We start from the raw sequence: 13,071 nt of genomic DNA, 5'->3' as shown, positions 1-13,071 counted from the left end.
TGTCTTTTGAGTTGGTGTGATTTTTTTTTTTTGTTTTTGTTTTTGCAGAGAGAACCTCCCCAATGTCCTCCTAGACCTGCATCCTATACCCCGAGTTCTAACAATGAACCGTCGTACGGTACGACAGCAGCTGTTGCACTAAATAATTTAGATACTTTGAGGAGTTATGGGAGCGCCGGTGATGAACTTGAAAACTTTCCTCCTGATTACTTGAGAAATTTAAATAGAAGCACCCCAGTACCTAATCCTACACTAGCTTTAGCAAATCCCGTTGGCGGAAACACTACTGGAAGTGATGCTGACAGCTTACATAAACCGACTTGGCAAGAGCAAATGTATCTCGCATCGTTCATCAGTGACACTGCCAAAATAAAGAACGGTGAGTAGCATATATATATAGATACTCACTTTGGTTTCAATCTCAACATTATGTAGGCAACTTCTACAAAAGTTATTTATCATTTTTGTATTTATTTTGCTTAATGCATGCAGTGACTTTGACTTGTAGTATTCGTTTCTGTATTTGATATTAATAATCTTAAAGAAAATTTTACAATTGAATTAATACTTTTTCTTTAAAATAATAATAATAATAATAATAAATGGCTGGGTAAATAGCAAGTTATAATATTAACAAGTGGTGTGTCGTATATGTACTAACAGACCTGAAACGAGCGAGTCCAGTGGTACCAGAGCTGACCACTGGAGGACTTCTTCTAAATTCAACACGAAGGACACCTCACAGAGGTACAAGTTCAATCGCCTCTTTGTCATCTTGCGAAGATGATCCTCGAATAGTTGGTGGTAAGTTATGATTAGAAGCTATAAATCCCAATAAAAAAACATTTAGATAGCTGGGATTTCTTAATGCTTTTATTAAATTTGTAGTATATCAATCGCTTATCTATCATTTTGCTTTATATTTATTAAAACATATATTGATTACTTAAAAGTATAAAAATTGATTGAATGAATTATCATTAAACGATTTATTGTATATGTTTAAAGGATATCATTGGGACTGTTCGGATTGGGTCAGGCCAAGTCAAAATCCTTTACCTAATATCACCGAAGTACCTGGTAGCGAAGTACCAGACTCGTCAAGTTTTCACAGTAACGAGAGCAATGAATCAAATACACATCAATTACCATTAGGTATATTTTATTTATACATCAAAAAATTAAATTAAATAATAATAAAAATATTTTTTTGCAGTTCACAGTTCAATAGACCCATCACGAGACATATCAACTCTAAATGAAGATCAGGAATCTGAATACATTGGAGACTCTGAGTGTGGTACAGAGTTTTCAGAACATTACAATTGTCCTGAGAGCCAACGACTAAACCCGTTGGATAGTGGAGGAGAAGGAGAATACAAATACAAAGATTCAGATAGTTATTTGAGGCATCCAAATTCATATTTGCCTCATTATAATATTCAAACAGACACTGAAAATGAAATGAATCCATTGAATGGTCGTCTGAGTACTTTGGAATCTGACGAGGAAGAAGATGATGTAGTGCCTTACGGATTTCCAAGTGTACGTCGTAACAGATGTAAAGGCGAGGATAATGATGATATTGGTTCGGTTATTACAACTCTTGAAGAACGAAATTCATTGTTAGGTGGTGGAACGAGTAATAGCGATTTATCAACTAATTTATGCGAAATCGATGATTCAGAATGTGAAATAAATGATAAAAAAAATAATGCCCGAATGTGGTTATCCGGTAACGGTGTTACACAAACTTCTGTGTGACATTTATATAAAATTACGAAATATTTATTATTATTACTAATTAAGTAAATGATAATAAATAATAATAAATATCTAAGTGTGAATGATTTGAGTTTTTTAAATTGATAAAATTTTTTTTAATTCAAATTAATTATGCTTGATGAATTGAGTGAGTAATAATTAAATAAATAATACTTATTTTGTATATAAATGAAGAGAGATAGAAAAAAAAAAAAAAAAAAAAAAAAAACAATATCTATAGAAATAAGCTGGGCAGCTATTTATAATACGAGACTGATGTCACTAATAAAATTACTACTTGTTTTTTTATAACGAATGATAATTTGTCAAGAAATCTCAGTAATAATTACTTTGCGTACTTAATTATTTTATTTATTATCATTATTATTTTTATTTCATTAAATAAAATTGAAAATTTATTTGATTAAAATGAAACACGCGGTTGTTAGAGATTTCTTGGAAAAATTTAATTATAATAGACCAATGATTTATTTATGAATTATATTTTGTATTATTTTTTATAATTTTTTTACATATTGATCGACTATTAATTTGAATATTTAAGTGTTTAAATAAAAAATACAATCATAAAATTTATAAAATATCATTGAAAAAGAAACCAGCAGTAATAATGAGCACAGTTTAAAAATATCTTTAAAAAAAAAGTAATAATAACTAAAAGAGTGAAATTTTTCATTAAAATTAAACTCAAGTTAATAGTTGAGATATATAAAATATTTTTACTGTGATGATAATAATGTTTATACAATAATTGAAATAAAAATAAAATAAAATAATATACATATAATAAATTAGCAGTAATGAAATGTCGCAAGTGTTTGAAAGAGTAAAACTAATAGAAAAAAAAAAAAACAAGTAACTCTTACTGTAAATAATCGAATTAATTTCTTCCAACTCTTTTGATTTTTCGAATTGTCGATAATAAGTATTGAGTATTAAATAATAAGTATTTTATTTTAAACACGTAATTAATTAATATTTAATCGAAATTAAAATATTAACGACGTAATTTTTTATAAGACTGCTTTATAACGCGACTTTTAGATATTTAATAATAATATAATGCGTCGTTTTTTTTTTTTTTATCAATTAATCTCTTAATCCGATTTTATAATAATAGTTAATTATGATTATAATTTTTTAGCTAATTACTGCCAATTTTAAAAGGCCATGACATAGGATGCTTTTATTTATTTTATAAATTATCATTGCTAATTCATTTTAAATAATATATACACAAATACAATAGAAACAGTCAATTATTATTGTTATTATGTCATTTTTAAATTAATTACTCGCAAGGAGTCTTATGGCAGCTTCAATTCCATTTTTTATATCCATTAGATTGACTTTAAAAGTATAAGAACTAAATCAATAACTTTATTGAGTTATTGTGGCAATTTTTTTTATTAAACTTTTTATTATTATCCTTTGATATAAATATAAAAAATTACCGATAGAATCCTCATCAGTTAATTTATTCTACATTAGAATAAATATTTAATAAATAATTTTATTTATTTATATGCAAAAAAAAAAATAAAAATTTGTAATTATATTGCAATGTTAACTGCCAATTACTTTGAATATGTATTAGTTATAATATTTGTACTATTAATTTGCAATAATAATTGTATTGATGATCTATAATAATAATAATAATTATTATTATTATTAAAATATATTGTATATAAATGAAAATTTTTTTAAGTCAAGTTACGTATTATAGAGTCATTAGATTGTAAAATAAAATGGCAAAAAATAAATGGGTACAATTACGATAATTTTCAACCTATTATTCCTGTAACTCCTGACAATAGGACACATATCGAGAATAAATCCAGGAAAAAAAAATAATAATAATTTATAAGTATGTATAACTTGTCTAAAACACTGTACAAAATCAAATTATTATAATAAACCACTTAAATCTTGCCTAAAATTTTTTATTTTTATTATTACCCGTATAAGTAATGATTATTCAATTTTTATGAACACATGCAATAAAATAATGCAAACTAATTAGTGAGATAATAAATATAAAAATTTTTTTAAGTTAAAAATAATTTTTGATAATATTTTATTAAACATTTAGCATAGTTTTATAAATAATTTATCAAGGAACTTTAGGTTGAACTATTCCATTATTTTGGGTGACATGTTGTTGAGTTTGTTCACTGGAAGTTTGCAGTAATCTTGTACGACGACGGGTATAATGTTGCCAGAGTAATATTTGCTGATCATCAATGAATTTAGTGCACTGTGAGTTAACTACTTCGCGTCTAAAATGTTCGTATTGGAGTAGGTCAAGAAAGTACAAGCACATGGGATACTTTAAGTATTTTGCGTACTCTGGTTCCTTCCAGTACAATAAATATTTCAGGTAGTTGACGAACGACGAGTCTTTAAAGTAACCACGTTGTGCTAAGACTATAAAAAATTTTATATCTATTTATTTATTTATTTATAAGTAATAAAAAATGAAAATTAAGTTAGCCGACATTTAAAAATTTTTAGAATTTTTTTTTATTGAAAAATAATTTTTAAAAAATTAAAACAAAAATTTTCACATGTAGAAAATTTTAAAAATTATACGTGGAATTTTTTAAAAATAGTTTTTTAGTTCTAATTTTTAATTAATAAAAAAAATCAAAAATTTTTCAGTGTTGGCTAACTTAATTTTCATTTATTATTATAATAAAAAAAAAACAGGTGACTTACAGTTCAAGTAATTGGGGTTAGCCAAACATTGTACAAACTCTAATTCCACTTGGAAGCGCACACGTTGCTGTTCATCTGTTTCTGGTCCACCTGATGTTCAAATAAAAATTATCAATTATATAATAACAATAATAAACCAAATTAATTTGATGAATAAATAAAACTTACCGTTCATTCCAATAAAAGTTGGTTTGCGACCTTTTATGAAATTAGATGGATCATCCAAACGATTCATATTATTTAAAAACACTAAGAGCTAATAACTATTTTATACTTTTAAAATTTCTATTTATCCAGTTTTGTATTAATTACTTTAATCATTTGCTATTAAAAATTCCTAAATTAACCTCAAAATTAACTACTTTCTTTGTACTACGTTTTTTTGTCTTAATTTCTTTATAAAACAGAAATTAAAATTAATAAAAAAAAAAAACTATGATACGTATAATAATCCGGATATTAAATATATATTTTTACATTATATATTTTATTTTTATAAAGTCGTAAATAAATAAATAACGAGTATGTTGACACTTATTTTCACGGGTTACAAAATAAATGTGTTACTGTATTGTAGAGACTGCGTAGAAAAAAATACAAATGGCGTCCGCTGGAAAAATAATCATCAGCCAGTAAACAGAATTAGAAATATATAGATGGCGCTACTATTGGGCGGGTTTTTTAGAAAATAATTGTAAAGAGTATTTTAACGATGGTACTCATCAGAATTAATTTTATTAATATTTTTTTATTTGAAATCAAATGAAATTATTATATACATATTTATAAATTAACATGTTATTTATTAAAACAAAAGTATTACAATCTACTTCCATGTAAATGAAATTCCATCAAGATACAGAAAGAATTATATATATATATATATATTTTTTTTTTAATTCTGTACTCAAGAGAATTTTATCGTAATGGTAAATTAGTTTAAAATTATAAAATAATAATGTCTGAAAATTATTTCAAGTATTTATATTAAATCAGATGTGTAGTCACCAAAACCCCCATAATCACCATAATCATCGGCACCAGGAGGAACGAAAATTCCACCAAAAACATCCTCCAGCCGGTCTTCGAGACCCATCGACGTTGCCAGCCCGTAAATTAGTCTCATTACCACTAGTCTAATAAAATTAGGAGGATTAGTTTCTTTGGAGAGTGGAAACTGTTTGGTATTTCCTTTTTTGCACTCTACTAAATTTAACTGAAAAAAAAAAAAAAAAAAAAAAAAAAAAAAAACAAATTCATTATCGTCACTACAAATAACAATATTTTAAAAAGAACTGAAAAAAAAAAAAAATACTCACTGTTATTAGTACAATGAAGACAATTATTTTTCGAATCATCTTTACATAACAAGCTTACTCAAATTAAAGTTTTTATTTAAAATAATTTAACGTTAAATAAATATAATTAAATTACAAAGCAGTAAAACGGATACCGATTATTTTAACAGAATAAGAATAAGAAGACGATTTAAAAAATCATGAATGACGTTATTAAGTTTCCTGTTTATTAATTCCGGTCTTTAAAAGGCACTTCCCTGTACATAGTCTGAAAGAAACAATGGATTATTATCCAATGACCGAAGTAATATATAATATAAAATGACTCACATTATTTATATTAGTTTTTTAAAATAAAAATCTTCCTTGATCACTGACTTGAGACTAACTGACTGTCTTAAGTTTATTGAGGTTCATTTTGCCTGACTTAACTTGAGCTGACTACAACCCAATACCCAATATAACTGGTATTATTTTTATTGGCCACAGTAAAATTAAACGTTATGTTATTTATCTAACACTCGAAGAATGCCAAGTACTGCGATCAAGGTGGTGATAGACTGTTTGTCGGGCTTGGAAGTAAAAAAGAGATAGAGTTTTACGAAGCATAGCTCCATTGATGATCAAGAGGTGTATTAATGATACAACTTGTAACCGGTAACGGTACAACCGAATAAAAAAAAAAAAAAACAAAAGCATTCAGGACAAGTTGTCAGTCGTGAGGCCTATTTCCCTCTCTTTTCTCTTATAATTGAGAATAAGACAGTTATGTTTAACTTTGTAAGTTATAATCGATCATTTCGATGTTTTTGTTTCAGAGAAATTACATTTTTTAATCATTCAATTTATTGGATATACGATAAAACGATACAGTATTTTGTCATTTTACGTGACAGATTAAAATAGAAAAAAAATCCAATCGAAAGTTAGATGTAGAAAAAAACTAAAAATTGAGTATTATAAAGTATTATAACTGAAAATATATGCAAACGAGTGGATAAAAAGAATGCGTTAATGGTTAAATGTATGAGACACACTGAATATGATTATATAGTAAGGTGTTTTAGACCGGACGTTACTCTTTAAGAATAATCAAACAGTTTGAAAAATTATTCAGGAAATGGATCCTTGTAAAAATACATTTTCATAGTACGCAATATATTTTTGTTTAATAATTAAATTTTATTTGTTTTTTCTTAAATAATTAATAATTAACAATAATAATAATAATAATTATTATTATAAGTATAAAAGGCATTAATTCAATATAAAATTTCAATAAATTGACATAGAATTCAAGAATATTTTTTTATTGATTTATATTAAATGTAACAATAAAAAATTAATAAATATGAAAAAGTATTTAATCAAACTATCCTAATTTTTTTAATTAAGTATCTAAAATTCTTATCGGGTAAATTTTCCAATATTGTTATAAAAGCCAAGAAATTTAAATTATTAGAATATTTAGGTAATGATTGAAATGTAAAAGGTATGAATTAATTAAAATAGGTAGATAAATTTTATTTATTGTCCTTGTTTGTGCGAGGGTTGTGTGTTTTTACACGACTGTGCGATTCTCGGACGTAATATTCATTCAGTCGCTGTTCACTCCCGCCGCGTGACACTGGCGCTTAAAATGAGTTGTTAACTTAAATTCAATTTCTATAATTTTAAATATTTTTTTTTTTATTGTTTTAAATGTGACTTGAAAAAATGTCGATCGAGGATATAAAAGTAGGATATTTTCAATTTATTTTATTATTTTTACTCGGTATTAATTATATTATCGTGGCAATGAGTCATACTTTGACTATTTATCACAATTATACACCAAAATTTTATTGTGAGGTAATGTAGTTTTCAATATTAATACAAAACAAAACAATTAACAGTTAAATATATAAATATATTTTTTAGGCATCGCATGGTTTAAATAAAACGTATGGATGCATTAATAATACTTATAATGGAACATTTCGAGTATGCGGAATAAACGACTATAATTTTGAAACGAATAATAGTGAGAAAAGTATAATTACTGATTGGGGATTAATTTGCGAGCGAAGTTACTTGAAGGAATACAGTATTATTGCGTATTGTGTAGGTGTATCGATTGGTGCATGGATTACAGGTATTCTTGTTGATCGCATCGGCCGGCTTCCGGTTTTAGCTATTTGTTTGTACAGCCAGGGTACAATGACTGTTGCAACATATATTGTCCAGGTGATTAAATTAATTGAATTTATTAATTGCAATAATAATAATAATAATAATTTAATGTCAGTAAAATTATTTAGAGTTATCCAGTATTTTTGATATTAAGAAGCCTTCAAGGAGTATTCGCTCAAGGACTACAAAATTCTACGTACATTTTAGCCTTAGAATTATTTCCGACAAAGTATAGAACTTTGGTATCCACGGTAATGAGTATTGCATGGGCATTTGGATTACTATTACTTACAGCGTTTGGTTACTTTATTCGAGACTGGAGAATTTTACAATTAGCTATTTCTGTACCTACAGCAATTACCGTGCTTTACATTTGGTAATTTATTTTTTTTTTTAAGACATTCATTTTCATTTCATATAAATTGTATTGAAAAAAATTTTTTTTACTTACCAGGATGATACCGGAATCTCCAAGATGGTTATTGACTCGAAATAAAACAACAGAAGCCGATATAGCTTTGGAAAGAATAATAAAATATAACAATTGTTGTTTTGGTAGTAAATCCAAACAAAAAGTACTTTATTGTAAAAATGCCAAAAATGCGCCTCCTATAAAGTCGGAAAAATTTAAGTCTCAAATTTTAATCGAAAATAATGAAAAATCCAACAATGATCCTGATGAAGTGATTAAGTTACTTAAGCCGACGACTTCAAAAAATCGAAACTCTCGATGTAAATTCAATTATTTAATTAATTAAAATTTTTACGTATTTATTATTTTTAAGTTGTGAATAATAAATTTAATGATTTTAGCGAGTTTACGAGTTGCATCAAAAAACTTGGAGGAAAAATTGTCGGATCCTTCAGAGACATTTGTTCAAATAACACAAAATAATTCGAATAATAATGAAATTTTTGAGCCATCAGAAAAAAACACTCAAGTTACAATAAGTCAAGATAAATTCGACTTAAAAAATGAAACTGCCGTAGTAAAAGACAATGAAAATATAGAACCCATTGCAGAGACAATTAAAAAAAAATATTGTTTATTTAAAAATAGTTATTTTATCAAATATCTCACCATAATAACCTGCCAATGGTAAGAATAAATTTTTTTATGATATTTATATGAAATAAAAAAATTAATTAATTAAAAATTTTTCAGGCTTTCGATCTCGACTATGAGATCGTTTATGATTCATTTATTTCCAAATTTTACAAAAAATCGACATGTTGATTCAACAATAAATAATTTAGCTGAAATAATTATTTATATTGTAATGTATTTTATACTGTCAAGATATGGTCGACGCTTACCAATAATAATTTTTCAAGTATTTAATTTTATTTTTTCCATCTCAATCGTTGTACACGGATTTTTACCTGATTTAACAGTACTGGTTAATGGTACGTAAAAATTATTAAAATTTTAATTGAAATTTATTATAAAATTTTTTATTTTTTCTTAACAAATGACTTTTAAAACGACTTTATTTAGATGTATTGAAAATAATATTGTTATCATTGGGAAGAGTAAGTAGCATAAGTGCGCTAGCAATTATTTATTTATACACTAATGAATTATTTCCTACAACGATACGAGGTACTTGTTTTGGATTATTTATAATAATATCAACAGTTGGTAATACAAGTGGACCCTACATTTTATTACTGGTAAGTATTTTTTATAATTAATCGAGTTTGACGATGGTTTAAAATTATAATTAATTTTTTTAAAGATTAATAATATCAGCAGTCCATTGATATTTAATGGAATATTCAATCTGATATCAGCAATTTTGTGTTATTGGTTACCCGAAACAATAAATGATTGTTTACCAGATAATCTTTCGGATATGAAGAACAGCAGCAACAAAAATTATCAACGAAAAAAAACCAATGGAACAATTGAACAAGAAATATTAAGAAAAAAACTTTTTTCAGAAGACTGCTGGGTCGACGCAGGCAATGGAATAATTGTTAATTTTACAGATAGTAATTAAAAAAAAAATATATATATATAAAGAATAAATAATGTATTGATTCAGTAAGCTATTGTACCAAAGTATTATCATTTTTGTATCATAAAAATATAAATAATAATAACGATGAAATTCCAAAATGATTATATTATTTTTATTTATTATAAAGAAATGTAAGAAATGCTATAGTATACATTGCCATACTTTTAACCAATCACGTTATACAGATATTTTGGCTTCTATGTATATTTTTATATATTTCATTTATATTATAAAAGTGGATTTAATTAATATTTTCTTATTATCATTTTTCTCACATCCTATGAATTCCCGTCGATAAAGTTGAGTATTTCAATATTCCCGAGCAAATTAAAGACTTGCTCAGGTTCCGAAAAATTTTACTGCTTAATTATGATATTATTAAGTACCAATATGCCAAATTTTATTAAATTCTGTACGTCAATTCTAAAACCAGTAGTACTACCTTAATTACCTTAATAAATTAAGCAAAATAAAAAAATGAAAAATGTCGACTAACTTTATTATTATCATCTTATGAGGCGTGCAAAATAAAATGAATTTTAAATTTAAAGTTTTTGTTTCGCGCGTTGAGATGTCACTGAACTGTAGAGCCACCTGCAGTTTTTCTTAACAAATAACACAATCATGGCATCATGGCGGTGCACGCCCGTGTGACACATTCCTCGTCGATCCTCGCGTATTCCTCGTGGTGAATTGCGCGTTAAGAATAATGAACTCTACTAGTTCGCGCGGTAAGACGACAATCCTGCCAAGTATTGGCGCTAGCGTCAATCATATGTTTATTTTAACTGTACATAAATATAATAAATAATAAAAAAAAAAAAAAAAACAACCAGGAGAAATACAGAGTGTGAAAAAAAGTAAAAACTAACCAAAAATCCTTGAGTTAACAATAAACAAAACAAAATGACAGCAACAAAACCACTTGAAATTCCTTTGCCTTTAAAAATAAAAAAAGAAAAAGAAGAATCAATATCATCTGAAGACTGTGATGATGATCTCGACACAGATAGTGATAGTACATCATCAATGTTATTGCAACCTTCTATTTTCCAAAATGATTCTCTCAGCAGGATTGATCCAAACGATTTTCTCCGGCTTACGTCAATGGTACATACTTAATATATTTATTTTTATTATAAAAATTTTAATGACACTTAAATTGAAAGACATCTAATAATTTTTTAACAAATTAATTTATCACAAAAATAATTATTTAAAAAATATATTTCAGAGCTTTTAAAAATTATAAATGAAATTTTTTTTAATTATTTTTTACACCTTGTTTATTTTTCAAGAAAAATAAAAAAACTATCAAGTGTTATAAATTTTATAAGTATATAATTATATTCTAATAAGTAAATATTTAATTTACAGGTAAGACGGATTTATTTTTCTTATTTATACAAATCTATTGTGAAAAATTACAACACGTGCTGTCGTTCAATAAAAAGTGAAAAATTTTTGCGTTGTGATCTGAAGAAATTTTCTAGTCTTTTGGAGCTGGATGCAGTCAAAGCCTCAATTGAAACGTCTCTTTATCGACAAGCCGTCTTGAAAATAATATCAGACGTGAAAAAGGATACTGTAAACAATAAAATTCATAATAAATTGGCGGTTTATCTGGACACACCATCAAAAACAGTTGATGTTGCTGTACAGACTTGCTCCGAAGAGCTAAAAGATAATTATAGCGTGTTAAATTGTGGTGGTGTTAATGTTATTAACAATACTCAGCAGGATATTAATTACCCGTATCTATTAAAGAGTGTACCAGTGTTTGATAAAGTGAATTCTTTAAGTGACAGACTTGATAAACAAAGTGGTGAAAGAGAAACTCTGGATGGTGGTAAAGAGTTAAATAATACTAGTGTAATTAATCAACAAGAAGAATTACAAGATAAAATAAGTAAAAATATTGCTGATCTTTTTGGTAATAATTCTTCGAGCAATATTGATCAAGATAACTTCAATGATGTTGATAATATAGATGAGGAAACTCACGATACTTTGGTACAAAATTTGGAGACTATGTTTGGTGAGAGTGACGACAGTAGTGATCTGATGGCATTAATAGAAAAACATTCGAGTATTAACAAGCCCAGTGTCGATATGGAGCCTACTAAAACTGCTAAAATTAATTATTCTAAAAATACTACCAGTAATTTTACTCTTCCCAGTGAAAATAATAGTAATAGTTGTGTTAGTGTTGATAAATTAGATGATAAAAAATTAAAAATTAAAGAGTTTAAGGTTAATTATGGCGGTAAGCGCAAAGTTTCATTTACTGATTATAAAAAATTAAAAAAAAGAGCTCTTGAAGAATGTAAAACTGAAGATAGTAAAGAAGATAAGCTGACTAAAAAGATGCGAAATGTTTGGCTGGTGGAAAGAATTCACCAGGAGTCAAAGCTCAGAACCAAAATGCTTGAACTGTCTTTGAATAATTACAGAAAATATGGGAAAATTAAGGATAAATTTAAAGAGTTATTTGGAGAAGAGGTGAATGAGGAGGAGATGATGCCCGAGTCACCGATTCACATCGAGGAACATCTCAATGCTTGTAAGGAAAGAATCGCGCCCTGGGTTGTCAAGTACTTGATGCCCTACTACGAGGAAAAAATTAGCGGAAACAAGCTGCTGTTCAAAGCCGTTGCTAAACATGTTTCTGATAAGCTTATTTTAGAAAATACTTTTCCTGGTAAGTTTATTTATTTAATATTAAATAAATTTTTTAATTATTTCATTAATTTATATTTTATTTTTGTTTCAGAGGAAGCGTGTGTGAATAACTATATTAAAGATTACTTTAAAAATAAAACATGTATAAAAACAGAAGCAGATATTTATATTTAAGTTATTTAAGCGATGATAGACAATTCATTGAGATTATTTTATTTTATTTTCAGTATTAAAAACAGCTTTTAGTACTAATTTTTTTTTTTTTTTTTTATGAGCTATGAATCAAGAAAGTTAATTGTAAATTTATTATTTTTTAACTAAACAATTGTTGCATTGTTGAAATAAAAAATTGCTATCAATAATTATAGAACAAAATTATAATTTAATAA

General features: G+C 26.4%; 4 protein-coding genes across 10 annotated transcripts in view; 3 read left to right on the top strand and 1 right to left on the bottom strand.

Moving 5' to 3' along the window:
* Positions 1–1,850, top strand: part of LOC123272006 (fat-like cadherin-related tumor suppressor homolog) — an 81,038-nt gene extending 79,188 nt beyond the window's left edge. For 5 of the 6 annotated variants that reach the window (XM_044738584.1, XM_044738581.1, XM_044738579.1 and 2 more), the window contains 4 exons: positions 49–379; positions 664–804; positions 1,009–1,155; positions 1,217–1,850. In XM_044738584.1, the coding sequence (XP_044594519.1) occupies positions 49–379; positions 664–804; positions 1,009–1,155; positions 1,217–1,764 (1,167 nt within the window). In that variant the 3' untranslated portion in view covers positions 1,765–1,850. The remainder of the gene's footprint in view (positions 1–48; positions 380–663; positions 805–1,008; positions 1,156–1,216) is intronic. The other variant, XM_044738582.1, reaches the window with a different exon arrangement.
* A 1,998-nt stretch (positions 1,851–3,848) lies between these two features.
* On the bottom strand, positions 3,849–4,925 carry LOC123272030 (mediator of RNA polymerase II transcription subunit 31). The gene is made up of 3 exons (XM_044738635.1): positions 4,675–4,925; positions 4,507–4,596; positions 3,849–4,215 (listed from the first exon to the last, which is right to left on the bottom strand). Exons 1-3 carry the CDS (start codon positions 4,739–4,741, stop codon positions 3,902–3,904), a joined length of 471 nt encoding a protein of 156 aa, XP_044594570.1. The 5' UTR covers positions 4,742–4,925; the 3' UTR covers positions 3,849–3,901.
* Positions 4,926–7,416: 2,491 nt separating this feature from the next.
* On the top strand, positions 7,417–10,070 carry LOC123272014 (organic cation transporter protein-like). Of its 2 annotated transcripts, none has more exons than XM_044738611.1 (8): positions 7,417–7,541; positions 7,725–8,030; positions 8,105–8,352; positions 8,431–8,708; positions 8,790–9,075; positions 9,142–9,383; positions 9,475–9,650; positions 9,716–10,070. In XM_044738611.1, the coding sequence occupies exons 1-8, from the start codon at positions 7,521–7,523 to the stop codon at positions 9,977–9,979; spliced, it is 1,821 nt and encodes a 606-aa protein (XP_044594546.1). In that variant the 5' UTR covers positions 7,417–7,520; the 3' UTR covers positions 9,980–10,070. The 2 variants fall into 2 exon arrangements, with proteins under 2 accessions (XP_044594546.1, XP_044594545.1); XM_044738610.1 differs by having other exon boundaries at positions 7,417–7,655; positions 9,716–10,069.
* Positions 10,071–10,734: 664 nt separating this feature from the next.
* Positions 10,735–12,950, top strand: LOC123272016. Its single transcript, XM_044738613.1, has 3 exons — positions 10,735–11,110; positions 11,378–12,701; positions 12,774–12,950. The coding sequence occupies exons 1-3, from the start codon at positions 10,907–10,909 to the stop codon at positions 12,854–12,856; spliced, it is 1,611 nt and encodes a 536-aa protein (XP_044594548.1). The 5' UTR covers positions 10,735–10,906; the 3' UTR covers positions 12,857–12,950.
* The last annotated feature ends 121 nt before the right edge of the window (positions 12,951–13,071 follow it).

Source organism: Cotesia glomerata, linkage group LG9, assembly GCF_020080835.1.
Source record: "Cotesia glomerata isolate CgM1 linkage group LG9, MPM_Cglom_v2.3, whole genome shotgun sequence".
NCBI classification, from domain to species: domain Eukaryota; kingdom Metazoa; phylum Arthropoda; class Insecta; order Hymenoptera; family Braconidae; genus Cotesia; species Cotesia glomerata.
The sequence above is the reverse complement of the archived record's forward strand: the minus strand, read 5'-3'. Positions and strand labels throughout refer to the sequence as shown.